The sequence below is a fragment of the Mercenaria mercenaria genome, chromosome 6, assembly GCF_021730395.1.
Source record: "Mercenaria mercenaria strain notata chromosome 6, MADL_Memer_1, whole genome shotgun sequence".
In the NCBI taxonomy this organism is placed as follows: Eukaryota; Metazoa; Mollusca; class Bivalvia; order Venerida; family Veneridae; genus Mercenaria; species Mercenaria mercenaria.
The window spans coordinates 1,541,571-1,563,222 of NC_069366.1; the positions used below are offsets into that span (position 1 = coordinate 1,541,571).

General features: G+C 32.8%; 2 protein-coding genes across 5 annotated transcripts in view; one reads left to right on the forward strand and one right to left on the reverse strand.

Moving 5' to 3' along the window:
• The window catches only part of LOC123549753 (deoxynucleoside triphosphate triphosphohydrolase SAMHD1-like), a 51,884-nt gene that overhangs the window by 7,860 nt on the left and 22,372 nt on the right, over positions 1-21,652 (forward strand). The window contains exon 2 of one of the 4 annotated variants that reach the window (XM_053544946.1): positions 16-168. The exons of 1 other annotated variant lie outside the window; for it this stretch is intronic. The gene's annotated coding sequence lies outside the window, so the exon portion shown is untranslated. Of the gene's footprint in view, positions 1-15; positions 169-10,946; positions 11,066-21,652 lie in introns of those variants that run through there. 2 more of the 4 variants (XM_053544945.1, XM_053544947.1) reach the window with 2 other exon arrangements.
• On the reverse strand, positions 16,185-17,804 carry LOC128557926 (uncharacterized). The gene has a single exon (XM_053546592.1). It carries the CDS (start codon positions 17,802-17,804, stop codon positions 16,185-16,187), a length of 1,620 nt encoding a protein of 539 aa, XP_053402567.1.

Below are 21,652 nucleotides of genomic sequence, written 5' to 3' on the forward strand. Positions count from 1 at the left end.
TTTACATTCACACAGGATATCAGCCGGTATTTCACCTGAAAATTACAGGTATGACGCTTGCCAACGATCTCTGAATCACGGCAAGAAAAAAAAAACACAGGGGAATATAATACAGTGTACAAGGAATCCTGGAGTGGACTAACGTCTGAGAATTTTCTGGATAGAAAGGTAATTATCTTTTCAAACGGTTAGGCAACTGGCTCATTTTGATTTTAAAGTTCCATGTAAAATCTAAAGTCTCCGTTAATCCGTGTAACACTTTTCTTTTCAATACAAAAATGTTATCTGACAGTTTGTTTGAAAATTCATTTTACACTGATGAAAATGGACAATTGGGTATTCTAGAACAGTTAGTTTTCCTGTAGTCATTTTTGTCAACCCTGTATCACTTCAACGGTTTGCATTATGTTCTTCTGAATAAGACACACGTAAAATTCAAGTTTGCCGCCATACAATGTGTTCAAATTTCAAATATTTCAGCTGCTATCTTGAAAAAAAATGGACATATTTATACTGTTTTGTCACTGAAAATTATGTCATTGATATGATCAAACACAAGTCAATTTAAATTTAAAATTATTCAACATCAGTGTGGTATTTTATGTAAACTGACAACTCGAAAACAGATGCAATATATAAGAGGCCCGGAAACAGCTGATTATCCAGTAGTAATACACTAATTGAAACCGAATCAGCACGTTCTTAAATTGGTCATTATTTAGGAAAGGTAGAGCAGATATCTAACAAGCTTCGATGTTTTCTATTTAAGTGAAAATGTTCTACACCCATTACGAGCCGCTATTATTGAAACTCAAGCTAATTTGGAATGAACACTTCACCCTCACCATACAATAAATATACCACACAACTCATCAAACAACAATAAACACACTATACAATACACCATACAACAATAAACAAAACATATAACAATAAACACACCATAAATTAATAAACACATTATACAACAATAGACACATTATACAACAATAAAAACAGCATACAACATACTGTACAACTCTCCATACAACAATAGACACACCATACAACAATACACACATACAACACATACAACAATACACAGCATACGACAATAGACACACCATACAACAATAGACATACCATACGACAATAGACACACCATACAACAATAGACACCTTATACAATATACAATACACTATACAACTATAAAGAGCATACAACACATCGTACAACTCACAATACAACAATAAACAGCATAAAATTAATCATACAACAATAAACAGCATACAACTGAACATACGTCAATAAACAGCATACAACACATCATACAACTCATCATAGAGCAATAAACAGCAGGCAACACACCATACAACAATAAACAGCATACATCACACCATACAACAAACAATAGACAGACCATACGACAATAAACTCACCATAAACAATAAACAACATACAACACACCATACAACAATAGACACAACATACGATACGACAATAAACTCACCATAAACAATAAACAACATAGAACACACCGTGCAACACACCATACAACAACAAACTGCATAGAATACACCATAAAACAATAGACACACCATACAAAACTAAACAACATACAATACACCGTACAAAGATAAACAACATACAAAACACCGTACAACAATAGACACACTATACAACAATAAACAGCACACAATACACCGTACAACACACCATACAACAATAAACAGTATACAGCACACCATACAAATCACCATACAACAATAAACAGCATACAACCCACTACACCATACAACAATAGACATATCATACAACAATAAACAGCACACAATACACCGTACAGCTCACTATACAACAATAAACAGCAAACAACACACCATACAACTCACCATACAACAATAAACAGCATACAACTCACCATACAACAATAAACAACATACAATACACCGTACAACAATAAACAGCATACAACACACCATACAACAATAGACACACCATACAACAATAAACAGCACACAATACACCGTACAACATACCATACAAGAATAAACAGTATACAGCACACCATACAAATCACCATACAACAATAAACAGCAAACAACACAACAATAAACAATTACTGCGGTTTGATTATAAGTCGTCAAAGCTGCAGCGAGGATTAGACAGTCAGTACTGCATTTCCTGAGTTATCCCGAAGAGTTGTTGTTTTAAATTGATTCATCTAGGAATCATGAAGGTATAGAAACATCAGGTAAATGCTCTGCAGTGTGCAAAGAATAACATCGGACTACTTTCTAAAAACAAAATATAGGTATTTATGATAAAGATTGACGTTTTGTTGATAGATAGGTACAGAAATGTTCTCAAAATGTGTGTACTGTGTAGTGAATTTATCTTAATTATTTTGTAGTTTCGAGAATGTGAATTCTTTTTACAAAATCTGAAGCGAACAAAAGCATATGCTTAGCGTTTTATTTCCAATATATAAAAGTAATTTCTGTATTTTGTAATGCATTGATAGAACTGTAAACCAATATTTTATTACAATTTATTTGTAAGTTCACATCCTACACTCCCAGTATTTTTAACACCCACTCTCAGTAAACGAAAAGTACGACATAAAAGCTTGAAAAAGATTTCTATGTAGTATTTTATTAATTATTCAATGATATGAATAAAAACGGAGTTCTCAAGAGTCAGTTTATATGAAAAATTACAATAAAACTGAAAGCTGTACTTATTTTTTAAACATTTAAATGACAAATCAAGTATGTTACCAAAAATAAAAGTATAGATCCTTGTTAATAGATAGATAATATAGACGATGATAAAAAAATCGTAACTTCAAATCATTACAAAATCATGCTGATTCTGACATTCAAGCTAGCTGGCTAGTTAGATTGATAGAAAGATAGATGCATTATTCCTTCTCGAGTGAGAGTAGAACTTTGAGAGATTCGAATCTATGTTAAAGTTTAGCCGTTTATGCTATATTCACCTTAAAATTCCACAAAGCATTTTATTTTATATGTTAAAACAGACATAGCAGCTTCCAAAATAGATGTCATGCATATGTTGGTGGTAAGCAAATCACCACTTTCATGAACTTATGCAGATAAGGTTTAACGGGAGGAAATCATAAATAAAGCATTCAATAAAAAATTGTAGTATAGGGTGGGCCGGTGGTCTAGTGATAACACGCTTGACTGTCAATCCAGAGGTCCGGGGTTCGAATGCCGTTCCAGACACTGGGAATTTCTGAGATGCTCTTGAATGTCTCCCACCTAACTTAGAGGCCTGTACTGGTTCTTCCCAGGAAAGACGGCTTCACGTGTATCGGTGCTATACACCGGGCACGTTAAAGAACCAGACTGTCTATTCACAAAGAGCTAGGCTAAGTTAGTCGAACAAGTCTGTATCTAAAACGGATTTCTCTCTATCTGTTCTGGGGGCTTTATCTCACTCTGTCCCTCTGGTTACATCGCTCTGTGTCTGCACTAGTAGAGGATGAATTTCGCGCCCTGCGTGGCTGCGTTTGCTATATGTTTGTTTGTTTGTTTGTTTTGGGTTTAACGCCGTTTTTCAACAGTACTTCAGTCATGTAACGGCGGGCAGTTAACCTAACCGTGTTCCTGGATTCTGTACCAGTACAAACCTGTTCTCCGCAAGTAACTGCCAACTTCCCCACATGAATTATCAGAGGTGGAGGACTAATGATTTCAGACACATTGTCGTTTATCAAATAGTCACGGAGAACATACGCCCCGCCCGAGGATCGAACTCGCGACCCCGTGGTCCGTAGACCAACGCTCTTACCTACTGAGCTAAGCGGGCGGGCTGCTATATGTAAAGCGCCCTTGAACGTGTTTATCATGAAAAGGGCGCTATATAAATCTGGTTTAATAATAATAATGTTAATCAATATTCAAACCCTTCTCAAATATATGAGAAAACAGTAATCGAAAAGCATTATGAAAGTTTTAATACAGCATGGATGCTTTAGCCGTTAATATATTATGATAAAATGCAAGTTTTGTAGGTCAAATGCATGACAAGTTAAGTTAGCTCAAATAAACAAGGCAAGCGGACCATTACAGTCCCTGTTTAGACATCTATCTCATTATGCAGGTTTATAATATTCACATAAAAACATGCTAAATTTAAAATATTATAATCAATATGCCGTTGAGCTTCTTGTTACTATTGAAACAAGCATGAGTGTTTCTTTAAGATATCAATAACAATGAAAACGTTAACTTTCTAACTCAGTTTATCTAGGAAGCAAGATCTATTTAAAAACAAAATAGTATTGCGCATGTTTCAAATTTCTACAGGCTAATTGGTTGCCATAACACATATCTATCATCTAATCATTTTAGTAATACAGTTTAAATAAAAAAAAATCGCGATTTGTTTTGGTTTCCCATTTCCGTATAAATGGCATCGGATTTGTGTATAGTTAACATGTGCAGTCTTGGAGACTCTCACCTCAAACCTACATTTGTCGGATAAAACTCATTTCTTTACTTCTAACGGTTAAATACAAACATTTCACTGTGTAAGTGGGAGCAATAAGATGGTTGGTCGGTCGTGTAGTGATCTTACATATCATCTATTTATTTATTGATTTGTCTTTATTGTATAGCTTAGATGATTTCACTGAACATCTTGATGATGTACCTTTTGTATCCAGTGTAGCATATAAAGTTCTTATTGTTTTATGTTATTTCAGTCGAAGGTGGCACATTAGAAAACAAATTATGTTTCTATACTATATTCCATGGTACGCTGGTGCTATTCTGAGTTTGAATTTGTTGATGTATACTTTTACGTAAAAAGAACACTGGAATACACCTCAATCGAAAGGCATTGAAATTTTTCATTTTATTAAGAAATCTACATTTCTTGACTAGAGGCACATCCAGATGAGCCGCGCCACGAGAAAACCAGCCTAGTGGCTTTGCGACCAGCATGGATCCAGACCAGCCTGCGCATTCGCACAGCCTGGTCAGGATCAATGCTGTTCGCTAACGGCTTCTCTAATAACAATAGGCTTTGAAAGCGAACAGCATGGATCCTGACCAGACTATCTGCGCGGATGCGCAGGCTGGTGTGGATCCATGCTGGTCGCAAAGCCACTATGTTGGTTTTCTCATGGCGCGGCTCATATCATGATTGATGCGGATACGATAGTAATAAAAGAAACGACTATACATCAGCTGGACGCATTCCGCCGGGAACATACTAAACTACAAAAGATCTTTTGTTTATTTTCTGTAACAGAACTAGTTTTATTGTACATATCAAGTACGAGTGGTTCTAATGGTACATTGACATTTTGTCTCCTATATAGTCTGCCAATATCTTGGGAAAATGTGACTTCTGATGGCATTTTTTGTTAATGCTCGGATATTAGTATAAAAATGTTCCTTAGGATGGAACATGAAATTTAAAAGGGGCTGTCGCCTTCTAGGGTTCCTCATTATAGTACAATGGGGTCAAAGGTCAAATAAGTGCATTTACAAATAAACTGTGCCACTGTGCACTCGTTTTATTTTCATATACCATCTAAATTGGTTTAAATATTGTGTCTCAACGCCCTTTAGTACATTGTATTTTGTAAATAAAACTAATGATAATATATAAAATATATATAATATATATATACTATTATAAAGAATAATATATCTGGGAAAAGTGGCATACGATGGCAAAGTGTGTTTCACTTGACATGTTTGCTAATCTTAATATGTGGATGAACTAGAGTAAAGTTTTTGGAACTGTCGTATCCAAGGGTTATTTCAATGTGATTTCAAGGCCACAGACATGTCAAGGTCAAATCTGAATTTTTAAAAAATGACTTCTAAGTTATTAAAAGTAGCAAAATGGTGCGTATATTGATAATATACTAAATCCACACCTGCTTTTTCCCTTTATCGCCAAATTATGACAGATTTGAATGAATGTTTTACACAATGTTAAATGATTATTTTGTTATAATATAACATAAAAAAGATCACAGCCTGATGTAAATTCATTTGTAAAGGTAACAATAAGGTAACCCTTAAATTAAAAGTCACATAATTAGTAAATCACAGTAGTACACTTTGATCATATTAATTCAATGAATTTCAAATTATTATATTCTGAATGTTCAACTCTGTTTAGTTGTGATGGAACATCCGTCAATATTTTCAATATGAACATGTTATTTCTTTATCAGGTTTGTGACGTCATTAATGACACCACATTAATGACAAAATTGATTAATCCCGCTGATGGCAGTACTTGCCGCATACAGACCAGCACCAAATTGCATTCATTCTGTGACATTTTGGGGAGGGTGTGTACTTTATTTGAACTGTCATGGCACTACGAATGTACGCACAATTGATATCGCCTATTTAATTGAACTGGTCATTAAACAATGTGTCCAATTTTCATTCAAATCTGTCAACATTTGGCAGAAATAAAAACAAAAGTCGGGTGCAGATTTAGAAAAAATGTTGAGCAAATGATATAAAATGACACTGCTAATGAATTTCTTGCATTTCAGGGGACAATAAAATTTGAATTTAAGCTTTGAACTGACTTCTATTAAAAGAATATTTACATATTGTACACTTTTTGAGAAATTCGTCCAAAAGAGAAAATATGATGGGTTTTGAGGAAGAAGACTATAGGGGAAAATAAATTACATATAAATGTATAACATTTCTCATATAAGCAGTTAAAATCACTTTACTGTCATGCATACAACCAAGTATTTTAAGCTTAATAGGTAGAGCGCAGAACTAAGGATGGCGAGGTCGTGAGTTCGATCCCTGGGAGAGGTGTATGTTCTCCATGTCGATTTGATAATAGACATTGTCAGAAGAAATTTCGTCCTCCACTTCTGAATCATATGGAGAAGTTGTCAGTTATATGCAGGGACAAGGCTACTACTTGTAGCGACATCAGAACACTTGTTAGGTTGATTGACAGCCGTAAAATGACTGTAATACTGTTGAAAGTGACATATATAATATGGAATCCTTCTCCAGCCCCTAAAGAAATGACTTCAAATCTGGTGATGATTCATTATATGATATATATTTATGTTAATTTGTCCACGCAATGATGGTTAAAAAGGACCATTTTAGAAGAAAAACTGAAATATTGGTCACAACATAGTTCATTTATACACTATTCCCTTGATTTGCTGTAATAAAGTTCTTTGTTACTATCGGTCAGGCATTTATCATCGTATTTTATCTATTTGAAATTAAGTAGCACATTTCAAGAACTAGACTTTCTATCACCGAAGCTCTTAATGCGATATTTGCATCAATTTTATTCTGAAAATTCAGCACGCTATTTCTGTTTCTATGCTTTTTATCTTTTGCTTTGCTTCTACACTCACTTGCTGTTCAAAACAAAAGTGGAAAACGAATCAGACCGTAAAAAATTTACAGATTTGACAATTGGTTTCAGACAGAAGTCCTTGATAACATTGTGAAAACAATGCTAGTATCTTTACACTGAAACATTAGTCATTAAGATGTTTTACAAATAAAATGTAAAAATAAAGGTATTAAAATATCAGAAGGTTGCTTTAGATTTTTTTTTTATAATAGTAACATTAAGGCTCATTCAATGAAATATTGAAGTTATACCCTCCGATATTTTCATGATTACTGACAGATGATGGTTCAACTAACCAAAATGATGAAATTTGGTGGTTCGATAGTTACCAAGACATATAGAATGCGTAAAAATAACTTCCTGCAGGATGAGAAGAGTATGAAGAAGAGATTTGAAATTCAAAACGATTGATTTATAATAAACAAATAATGCCGATTGAATATGTCAGACTAAGACGTCTATTGCTTGTGAAGTGTTATGGGGTTTATTCATTTTTTTATATAAGGGTAAGAAGTTATTTCTATATAAGAGTAGTTCATTCTAGCATTCCGCACTTAATTTAAGTGACAATATATTTATTTTTACACGTTGAAGGCTACACTAGCGTAAGCGGACATTTGTTTATTTTATAACATCAGTAGATTCCTTTGTGATACATTGGTAAGTTTGCTCTACTGGGTTTTATTACCAACCAATCACTCGGAATTCTAAGTTTTAGTTTAATCATATTTTATTGTAATCATCACACAAGACATTATGGTAATGTACATCAAGACAATATATTCGGAAATCTAAAGGTGCTGTAACAGGAAAACAAACATGCTTTGCCCCTTTATTCACAGTCATAAAGATCATACTATTAAGATTCGATATACTATCAAATTCACTGACATTATCAAGCATTTTTGAAGTTATGACATCCATAGAACCAACATAAACAAATAGTTACAAAATTGTAGATATTGAAAACACTTGGAGAGTGGTTACCAGTTCTTTTAATAGCCTATTGGTAATGTGCAAAGAAATATTTTTTCAGCTGGTTCAAAAATATGAAAAGTACCATTTTCATGCCAATGGAATGAAAAGAAAAATAAAACATACACACACAAAACGTAACATTTGCGGTTATATAATATTTATATTTACACTTTGATATCGCTTGATTTTTATACATCTTAAGTAGTAATTCTAAAAGCCCACATATTCATGAAATTGCTACAACACATGCGTAAACCGCTGGAATAGAGTTTTCATAGACAACATAGACCATTTTAGATCATGCCTCAGAGAATTTGCACATTTCATACTATCACACAAACAGACTTAATCAAACTGAGTTTGCTATTTTTACGTCCTTGAGTTCTATGCTTAGGAAGGAATCTTTAGAACCTTCAACAATTAGTACAGTCAAACTAGTCACTAGAGCTCGACGGGGCAAGCAAAATGTATTAGTACAAGCCAGCGTGAAGAATTCATTATAAAGACTTGACGCTGAGTTCGAGCCAAAAGTAGTAATTGGATAATCCGAATTCGAGCAAAAGAAGTTTGACTGTACTCGTCTTTATAAAACACGTGCCATAGATTTTTTTTCTGCCTGTACTGTTCATACAGACAATCAAACAAACAGGTAACCAACCAGACTTTAGCCTGAAAAACGGAAATTTTAGAAACATGAGAAAGATAACTTCCATATATGAACATAATATCAGAGCGTACGAAAAGTTAAGCAATTCTATATAAATAACTTTAGTCGTTTTGAATTTTGCCTGTCTCAAATGCAATAAATCTATTTGAGGTTACTTATTTTACTTCTCAGATTTATAATTATAACCGAAAAATTACAAGTTTGTATTAAAATGTAGCGAAAATGGCGAAAATCTGAAGTTTTTAACAAAAATGCACTTATTGACCTTTGACCTTGTGCTGTGACCTTACTATGACCCTTAGAAGGCGACAGCCCCCCTGAAAAGTTTCCAATTTTTATAAAGTTAACAATGAATATGGCTGTCGGGCATTAACAAAAATGCCATCAAAGGCAATTTCTAGGCCTCTTTTTTGGATATATAGGCAGACTAATATTGATTCATCCTGCACATTTCTGCGTCTTATATTTTCGGTATACTGTCAGTAAAATACTTTAAATAAAAATCGCCCTTTTATGCGGATGAAATTGTAGGTATTTTTGCAAAGAAACAATGCATATGATGGGTTATAAAGTATTGCAATCTGGCCAATTTCAAAGCATTGTTACCATTGCCGGGCTTACATGACAAAGTTGTTTTAGATTTTCACCTTAGTTTACACAGGTTTATCTTAAAGTAACAAATGTTCCGTGGTAGAAACTGTAAATTCAACGAATGTGTCTAGAATAAAATATTTCGATGTTTCCTTGAAAATGCCCTATATGCGTCCGAAAAAATTGAATTGCACGTCTAAGAATGTGAGGTCTGAGCAAGTTTAGTCCGAGAAATGTAGACGTTAGATGTATGTGCAAGTATTTACAATGATTACAAGTACAGTGTGTAGTACATTAGAAAAAATTAACGTTTCTGAATAGGTTTATCTAAAGAAAAGTTCTTGCGCATAAAAGAACATGTGATGAATATAAAGGGATCCAAGACCACTTTGTTGGCATAAGTGACATAATAATGTTAAATTCATGAATAAAATAATAACATGTTTTATAGTGAATGAAAAAGCAAACACGATTTTTATGAATATAAACCAAGAATTGTATCAGTCATGAAAAGAAAATATATTTGCTAAATTAATGGATACAGTATGTATCATACTTGAAAAAAAAAACAACAAGCACTTGTCTTGTTTACATTAAGAAAAAGATTCTCATGTTGGAATAATCGTTTTCATTAGGAGTTTAAATAAAAAATGTGAGTTAAGGGGATAATAACCAATTGTTCAACATAAAACATCTTTTAGTATCTTTTATCTTGTATTTATAGACCAATGTGTCCTAAAAATTCTTTTTACATGTTGGATTGAAGGATGGACAGTAGTCTATGTTGGATTGAAGGATGGACAGTAGTCTATGTTGGATTGAAGGATGGACAGTAGTCTATGTTGGATTGAAGGATGGACAGTAGTCTATGTTTATATATGACTTTTTTTTTGTAATAAATACCATTATTATTTTCAAGGAAAAGTTTAAAAGGTTTTATATTTCTTATTATAAATAAAAGAAGTGCCCATGTCCCCCATAGAAATGCATAGCAACGTGTTACTTTGTAAGTCTACTACAACTTTTGTTAATTATATTTATATATATATATATGTTATGAAAAAGTTATTTTATAACAAATCCGTTTATCTAACTTGTATTTTATAGCATATTTGGCTTAACGTTGGGGATTTTATAAAATCAGTATTGATCAATATAACAAGAAGTACATTTTTGCAACATAGACTAATACGTTAGTTCATATAACATATGCCTAAATGAGATATATTTGATGCAAAACAAACAGCGAAATGTACTATTCAATTACTCACATTTGCATTTTATACTGGTTCAAATTACCTAATTTGTTTATATTCACACATTATATCAACCTGTATTTTATGGATTTCGCTTGTAAGAGATAATAACCAACAAGAAACTTCATTGCAGTTTATGAGGAATACTTGAACGCACCAACGTCTGAGAATTTTCAGGATAGAAAGGTACTTATCATATGTTCAGAAATGCAGTTATCAAAGTTTTATTTCTAAGTACCATATAAATATAGGTCTGTCTCAATCAATTAGTATAACACTTTTGTTTTTAATATAGAATATATTCTGACTATTTTGATTTTGAAAATACAGTTTACCTGATGATGAAACTGGACATTCATTGATCAACGGCATTTTTATGATAATTACTTTGTAACAGGCATAACCGCTATGACGTTTGACGCTATTCTCTAATTATTTTGACTTGCTAATAGTCTTTCTGTTGCATAATAACACACAGTTTACGTCCGAAAATTAAAAAGAAGTTACACGAAATCATTATTGGTATTTATCTGTCTGATTGCTCGTCCGTATTCTAATGGATAACCTCAGTGATTGATCACTGTCAGTCTACTGTAGGAAGTTATCCTCACCTCACAGGTATCTTATTCTATAGACATTCGCTGCAGCGCGTCTTCTCGATGGTAAGAAAAAGAGTTATACAGAGCTATTTACTCAAGTGTTTTATTCTGTCATATTTCCCAGTAGAGCACATATTAGATTGCAAGACAAAGAGTGAAATAGAGTCTAAGCATCGATGTAAAATGAATAATTGCATGTATAGAGGGGGTTAATGAAAATTCTTATTTATGAAACTGAATATAGCAGCTTTCGAAATATTTCAGTGATTTAAATCTAAAAGTAAATTCCTTGCGATGAAAAATGTTTGTTTTATTGCTTTGAAAGATTATTATGAAAATACAATTCAGAACTGCGAATAGGCCAGAGCATGCGATATTTAGTAGTTTTAAACGCTTCAATATGATGCAATTTGATCACATATTTTATTTTGTTTCATTTCCTTTGGGTCGGGTATTCATGTCAAAATATGTACATATTCTGCGTGTATTGTTTGTCAAACAACCTTTGATATCGTTTCATATTTCTCAATATTAAGTTGTTCAAAACAGTCATAGAAAACAGTTAAACATTTTACATACATGACTGTTACTTTGAATTACAAACATAAAATCAATGGCCGATACTTATCAGATTAACCAGTTAATTAACAATTAAAATTAATGATACTATTTAGTTGTCTTTTTATTCAATTCAAACGAAGAAAATCATTGCATAAGTAGATAGACGGTGTTTGGACTAGTTTGTATCTAGTGAGACAAAACCATTAACCCTTACCATGCTGGTACGAATGGTTCTGCCTTTGCGACCAGTGTAGATCATGATCAGCCTACACATCCGTCAGTATCTATTTGTTTGGTAAGCACCCCTTCTAACACTTAATGGTACTGTCTAAATTGGAAGATGGACAAGTTTATTATAGAAATTTAGCAGGGTAAGGGTTAATTACTTGAAGAAGGGGACATTTCATCTGTAAACTAAAACATTAAGACGGCAGGGTTGTTGTTTTGGAATGGCTCAGCTGGGAAAATTGCACTTCCATGTATTGAAAAGCGTAATTAACATCTTGATATTACAAATCAATTAAGTAAACAGAACAGAACCGAACTGAACAGAATTTTTATTCACTTGAACTAAAAGTTCTTCATGGTAAACACATTTACAAGCAAATTGACATGGCATGGAAATACAAATGACATATATTGAATTTTGGGGTTAAATGTACATATATAAATATATGTATTAGATATTTCAGGCTTTGGATGGATGAATTAACATTTAATTTCATACAAATACTGCACAGTTAATTATAATATGCAACTTATACTTTGTACCGTCGTATCCATGCGCCGCAAACCAACTACACGCCCTGCAAATTTCTGAAAGAACTCTTTAAGTATATATTGCATGTATATCATGATCAGCGTCTTCATATGTGCTCAATGTATAATTAATTAAAATACGCACTTCTGAATTCAGCGCTATGCAAAATGGACCTTTTACCACTACATGTTGCGTTGCAATATCACACAACAAACATTCAGTTATATTAAACAGTAGAAAGGACATTAATGCTTTGATAACAGCAATAAACGACAAAAAGTCTTTACATCGGAACTCTTTAACATCATTTTGTATGTACATAGTTCCACATATATTACATTTATTGGACTAGCCATTCATGAGGTATTGCAATTCCACAGCTTCATAAATAAATTTGCATAACATTTAACTGTTTAATAATTGTGTAAACTTAAACACACTGGGTCTATTCTATAATAACTTTTGATTATACAACCTACTTAACATTTCATAACCTGGCCACTAAAAAACAAAATGGAATTCATCTTCAATATCGTTTGTAATTAAGATAGATAGATAATTTATTTATTTCAGTCTCATCATCATGTACATCACTACATAAAACAAAAACATACATGTATATATTTACATACACATTACATAACATAGTACACAGATGCCACTCATTAATGAGTTATAAGAGACTAATCATAAATATCACAGATGCAATACGAATACAACACTTAGATAAAAATTTTTAAAAAATATATATATATAAAACAAGAGCCGAAGGACATCAACGCTCGACTATCCAACAGCCTTGTCAGCTGAATGAATACAAAAGTCGAAAAGGGGCATAATTTTGTACAACTGCAAAACAGTGTTATAGAACCTGCGCAGTGCTTATCAGCTCATGACAGTAGACAAGTGTGTGAAGTTTCAATCCACTCCTATTAGTAGGTACTGAGATACCAGCTTACATATAAAAATTTAACCAAAAACTGCCAAGTTAAAAAAGGGGCATAATTTTGTAAAAAATGCAAAACAGAGTTATTGAACCTTTGCATTGCATGTCATATCATGACAGTGAACAAGTGTTTGAAGTTTCAATCCACTCCTATTAGTGAATTTTGAGATACCAGCTTACATACAAAAGCTTAACCAAAAACTTATAAGTCGAAAAAGGGGCATAATTTTGAAAATATGCAAAGTAGAATTAAAGGGCCTGCACACTACATGTCAAATTATGAGAGTGAACATGTGTTTGAAGTATCAATCCATTCCAACAAGTGGTTACTGAGATACCAGCTTACATACAAAACATTAACCAGACATTCTAGTTGAAAAAGGGGGACGGGCGAGTCCAATAGCTCTACTATTCTATGAGGAATATTCTCTACAGGAATATATGATAGTTATCATTAGTGAATGACAATTTGTTGTATGAATGGGTGGATGAATGAAAGACTTTTTGGTGGATATAAATCTATATATGTGTGTGTGACTGAAGTAAGCATTATGATTCTGCTTTAGTGCTTACCTGACAAATGGTAAAATTAGAATATTGATAACTATGAAGTATGAGTAATCTCAAATTTACTACTTTTACTACTATCTATTCGCATAGTAAGATTAGTACGACTAAGGAGCAGTAGCCAATCACTCATAAAATGAGATTAAAAGGATGCATCTAAAACACAAGGGAACACCTAAAATATAACTTGTGCATTAATAAGAATGCTATTTCTTTTATTTTGAAATTGGAAATTCCCTGTCTGTAAAAAGCAGAAAATCCTCTTATAAATGAACTGATTTGCTACTACTCCCTAGATCAAAGAAAGACAATATGTTGGCTAAAAGGTACTACTGACCCTTATTTACATTATGCTTAAAACAATACATGTACTAAAATTCATGTTCTACAGTACAATTTCTTTTTCCTTTCAAGTAAAATATGAAAGCAGGTTTTGGCAGATATATATACAAAGTTTTCATCACTGAAAATTATAGTCATTTTCTCATCATCAGACATATACATATTCTGATTATTTTCTGACAAATTATTAATTGCAGTGACTAAATCTTTCCTTATATCATTATATACTGGGCAATAAAAAAGTACGTGTTTTTCATCTTCTACAATATCATGACAATTAAAACATGTTCTGTTTACAACATCAATATTTTCATATCTACCCGTTTCTAATCTTAGTGGTGCTACACCACACCTGAATTTTGTGAAGGCCGATCTGTAATGAAACGGCAGTTTACATATCAGGTATTTCTCGGTACAAAATTGAGACTTAAACTTCCTGTACGTTCTCAGTTTATTACGACCATGTCCTTTTATAGCATTTTCTCTATCCAACAGCAAAGTCCATTTATTTATTTCAATATCCATCAGAATAGATTCTAGCTTTGAAATAGTAGGTTTTGCGTTTCTAATACTAGTATCATCTAATAAATGTACATGATTGATATCTGATAAAAGTTTCTTAATTCTAAAAAATCCATTTTTAACATGACATGTTTTAGACCACATATATATAGATTTATTAACTCTATAGTCATCCATATTCATAACTCTAAAATTAGTCTAAATATTGATCCCCATTGCCTAACAATTGGTGGTGTCCACCCCATCTCCCCACTTACTGCCACATATGGAGTATACTTTCCAACACCCAAATAATAGCGCATGGCTCTATGATGCACTGCATTAATGCAAGAGTAAGATTTGTCACCCCAAATAGGAGCACTGTAATTAATAATGGGCCAGACCGTGGAATCATACAGTTTAGTAAATGTAGAGTAGTGGAAACCACCAAATGCTTTACTTTTGGAGATTAAAAGACCAAGAGCTCTTGAAGCAGACATTGCTACCGTCTTCGCCATTTCATTATAATCCATGAATTCATTTAGTACAACACCAAGATACTTATAGCTGTGTACAATATCTATTTTTTCTGAGTTAAGTTTAAAAACATGGTCTGTTCTAGATATACTGCTGGTTCTAAAATGAACTATATTTGACTTATCACAGTTCACCGTCATTTTATTACGACAACACCATGTTGCTAAAGCATCTAACATGGATTGAAGATCATGGGCATTTTCTGCTATCAAAACTACATCATCAGCATATAATAAAATGCAATTTTTTTTATCTCCGAAACATATACCTTTGTCTAAACTATTCATATAAGTGACTAGATCATTAATGTACAAATTGAACAACATGGGAGATAAGGGACATCCTTGTTTAAGGCCACACTTAACATCAAACCATTCTGTATCAAAACCATTTAGCCTTACGCAACATCTAACATCTTTATATAAAGATGAGATTGCTTGCATGAGTCTACCCCTTAGTCCTATCTGTTGGCGCAATTTCTGCCACAGATAACTACGGTCTTAGGTCGTATGCTTTCTTAAAATCTATAAAAGCTGTAAATGTTGGTAACTTTTTAAGTTTACGTGTTTCAATTATTGTTGTAAGTGACTGTACTTGATCAATTGTGCTTTTACCTTTTACAAAACCATTTTGCTCGTCACAAATTATATTATTACTTTCAGTCCACTTAGCCAATCTGTTATTTAAAACTGCACAATAGATTTTGTACATTGAAGGGGCTAATGTTATACCTCTGTATGAAAGAGGGTCTCTAGGATCTGATGTTGAACATTTTGGTATTGGTGTAATTATACTTTTCGACCATGCAGTGGGAACTGTACCGCTTATAAAACATCTGTTAAAAAGACTTTGTAACAAAGCTAACGCAGAATCATTTTTGAGTAGTTCACATGGTATATTATCATATCCAGGTGCTTTACCAGATTTAGCATGTAAAATACACTTCAAAATTTCATCAATAGTTATCATACTATCAAGATGGTCAGTCTCAGGTACATCCATACTATTATCATTATGCAGACCTACATTATGTATATTAATATCATTAGCAACTTCACTTGATATAGTGTTCCCAGAGTTTAGAAGACCTGCAAAATCAGAGCCCCATTTTTTGAGAACGATTTCCGGATCAGTACTAATAGAACCATCAGACAATTTTACTTCAAAAGGTATGCTCTTTAAACGCTCATTTCCAATACCAATATTTCCAATGCTTTTCCAAAACATTCTTGAGTTTGCCGATACTGCAGCTTCAAGGTCGGACTGGGCTTGATAAACATACTGCCTCTTAGCTCTCTGAACACTACTATCAAATGCTTTCCTTTTCTGTACATATACATGTTTAAGGCATTGCCGATTATTACTTTTACATTTAAGCCATGACTTTTCAGCTTTGCACAGGTCAGTCCACAGGACTGTAAGTTGTTCAGACCACCATGGTTTTTTCACCCTTAATTTTTTTCCCGTTCTTCTGTTAGCAGATATAGTAATAACTTTTTGTTCTAGTTTAGAGGACATCTCAACATGAACAATATTGACAAATCTATCATAGGCTTCGTTTAGACCAACTTGTGATACAACAGCACTTTCTAGCTGATCAATGGTATGAAAAACCTCCCTTTGAACCTCAGGATCTGCCAAAAATTCACGACCTACATGCTTAGTATCATACAATGTTTTAGTATGCACCATATTACATTTTGGTTTAAAATCAGCATAGTTCTTGCCAACAACATCTAAACTAAGGTTCCACTTAAGTAATGAGTGATCTGGCACTGCAAGTTTACTAAGTTGCGAGTACCCGTTGGTTGAATCTAGAATATCGGATACTTTCAATACCTCAAAGTCTACAAACATGGACAGGTTTTCATAAGGGATTAAACAATAATCAACAACAGATGCATCTTGAGGTCCTACAAATGTGAAGTTATTTGTTATGGTATTCCTCCCATTCAAAATACAAAAATTTACATTAATTAAAAATTCTGTTAACACATCTCCATATTGGTTTGAAGAGAAATCTATAACATCTCTATCAGTTAAACGATCAATACCTGGAATATAGTCCAAGTTATCAGAACACCTACTGTTAAAATCACCGCACAGATACATTACAGTATTTTCTTTTTGATATTTTTCAATCTGACAAAGTAATGTGTCATAAAAGTCATTTACATCAATTTGCCTACTAGAATTTTGTGGGGGCAGATAACAAACACAAGCCAGTATATCTTCATATGTGTCATCTTTACATGACAATGAAATCCAGAAAATACCTTCATATTCGTTATCAATAATATTACAATTAAAATCATTTAAAACCTCATTTTTTATTAAAAATGCAACACCACCTGACCCAGTTTTAGCTTTTTTATGTAAATTATGTCTATTAAAACCATAAAATGTATAGCCTTCAACATCTAATATCTGATTATCACGTAGATGCGTCTCCGCAATACCTAATATGTCATAATTACAAAATTTTACACAGTGTTCTCTTAATTTATGGTTATCTGTTAAAGAATTAGTGTTCCAGTTTTGTACATTCCAAAACCCGCAGACGACCTATCTCCTACGACTGTTGCCATGTTTTCTTCCATAGTTAGAATTATTGTTAATGTTATTATTGCCATGTCGATTTGGTCCAGAACTCCTTGATCTATCTCGTGATCCTCGATTCCTGTATGACGACCATCTATCATTGTTCTTTCTTGGACTGTCTTTGTGGCTGTCACTTAAAGAGTTACGTGAAACACAATTGGAGCCACTTCCTTGATTACCGCCTCGACTATCATTTTTTGATACAATATATGCACCACGCATTTCCAGATTTGACACTTGACCCGATTTCAAACTATCTATAATTTTTCTGAAATAATTAGCTTGCACTCTCTCCTCTCTCGATCTATTACCTGAAATAAACACATCATTATATTGCTTGTTATTTTTTAAACATGACTTCTTTTTAAGCACAGCACTTTTATCATCTTGATTCCTCATTGTTGCTATGATGACTCTAGAGCCCTCTGCTCCCTTGCGCTCTGCCCGTATGGCTTCCACTGGAACCTTAATCACATCCTTCAAGAAGTTGTTGACCTTTTCCAACACATTTTCATTTTTGGTTTCCTTGACATTCACAAACACAATGTTATTGGAAATATCTGACACTTTTGATCCATGAAGATCTAAACTTTGCATCAGTTCCTCAATATTCTTCTGAGATTCCTCAATATTCGATCTACATTCATGTTGAACATCTCTGATAATACCGTCTACTGTATTACAAATTAATAAAACCTTTGATTACGTTCAAATCTTGCACGTGACAATTTACCTGCTTTTATTCTGATTCTATGTGCTGAGATTCGTATTTTTGTTAATGCTATTCTAAGTTTTCTCGAGACTATATTTTTTGAATAAGATTCTAATCCAAAATTAACTTAAGGAGGTAGGTTACCTTGATATTTGTAAGTGCGCATGTCCAACCGGAAGCTAACGTGACGATTTACGACGACGTTTACGACAAACTAAATGTGTTTGTATATCCATTCTTCTGGAAATAAATCTTGAACCTGCCTCCGATCTTATGTTTAATGGTTTAATAATGCAGAAATAATGAATAAATTGCCGCAGAAACGCTTCAAAACATTGTTGCCTTAAAATGACGTCATTGACGTCATGACGTTACGTGTCAGTTACCGTGCAAAATTAATAGCTTTTATTTTGAAAGTACGTTATTCTGTGCTTTTTCTTTATTTGAACTATTTTTAAACAGCCATTATTTGCTGAAATACTTTTTATTAGTCTTTTGCTCTGAAAAATGATCAATATTTTGCTTCTTTTATGTAATTATATTGAAATGTTATGCGGAATGTAAGAAAATGGATGATGGTAACTGATGTGATTGGGAATATAGATGGCTGAAAGGTAACTTATTACGGTAATTTACAAATAAAAATTGGGCAGTTTAATTTGTTATACCTATTTCCCAGTTTCCGTTGATAATTTGTTACTTAAATACTAAAACTAAGCTCTAAAATTGTTCAAATTTCAGTATAAAATTGTGGTGTCTTGAATTAAATTGATGTTACCATGGAAACGAAGCCCGTGACCTATATGTCTAATTGTAAAATTCAAAAGCGTTGACACTGGTCTATTTAAGGAACACAGCTTCGGCTTTTTATTTTCATTTCAACAATATCCATGAGAATAATAGCAGCATGCAGAACGATTTTTCAATAAAAATGTCAGACGACGGGCACTGCTGTAAGTATTCTAAGCTTAGAAATTTGTTAAATTAACTGCAATTCATACGAAAATATTACTAACGTTAGAAATAAGATGTTTTAAAGCTACATTAACAAGAAAGATAATTTTATATAATATTTTTTTATAAGAAATTACGATAAAAAGCAACATATAAGCTATTTCAAACATCTCTGTTGCCATGATTACTCTAAACTTTAAGAAAAACATAGTACCATGTAAAGTTCTTGGTATTTTGCTAATCATAATACCCAAATATTCCATGTTGGTCAATAACAGAATGGCACTGAAGCCGTCGAAAAACCCGTTTTCATACATAATTGTTGAAAAATGAGAGAAAATGCGTTTCCATGGAAACACGAGCTCCGCGAGATATACATTTTAAGCTTTTATTAGAAAGCTTATGCGCATACTAGTAAAACTATTAATTATGCAGACTTCTACGGATAACAATGAAACCAAAATACACTGAAATGTGTTAAATATAAGTATTTTCCTTCTTCTTTCTATATAAAATACCTTAAGATGGTCATGTACTTCAAACCTGGATAAAAATTGTACTTGAAGGGACAGATCGAGATAAACGTAACTGAGGTTGTAGCAGTTCAAACATTAAATTACACGAAATACAAAAAATCACTGCGGTTCAACTAATTTGAATTTACCCTGGTAACAAGGTAACCTACCTCCTTAAATGGATCTATACAATATAATTACATTATTCGAATCTATACTGGCTGTCCATTCTTGTATATACTCGTCTAATAATCTCTGTTTAAAAATATTCAAAAACTGAATATGGTTTATATTTAAAGGATATAGCCATACATTTTAAAAGCCATATTTTCCAAGCAAGTTGCGTACTTTTGTGAACCAGTTAGTGCATCACTTAAGGGCATCTGTCAAACCAGCATGACTATAGACTGGATAACATAGTAGTATTCGTTATTTTGAACCAATATCTAATGATGCAAATGTATCTGTTTATATATGGCGGATATCTTCCAAGTTTACCGTACACAGCTACATTACTTCTTAATTGTCTCACACCAAGAACAATTTTACAAAATCTAATATGAATATTTTCATTTTTTTTTCGACATTTTCGGTAATTGTACAAAAATATTATATGTTGCAAAACTGTTGAAAACATGTAATAAGCAAAATAATTACAGTCTATGGCGCGAGACATGTGCTTGAACCTCCTACATTCTGTGCAAGCATCCGACCACAATACTCGTCTGCATTGAGGTGACAGTATGGTCTGGAACGCAGGTACCAGATTCTCATAAAAAAATGTTTATCTGAATCTTTAGGAGAATGGCCACCATTTAAGAAACATGTTGTTGTTAACAAAATCTCTCTTGCGAAACCTCAAAATCCAAGATTGCCGCTAACATTTTGAAAAATACCTCATCATATATATAAAACACATCCCATAATTGTTTTTACAACTTTTTAATACTTATATTATTATAATATTGAAATACATGGCCAAATTGTTTCATAGACTGTTTTCCATCTTTGTCGAGCTATTTTGCCTCACTTGTGAGGAAAAAGAGCTATGATGCAGCATTTTGGAGACGCACAACCTAATTCTGTTTCTGTTATATATATCATTTATTATCAAATTGTCTTTAAAGTTGTTTATTATAAAACATATCTATATATCGTAAATGGGATAAGATTTGGGT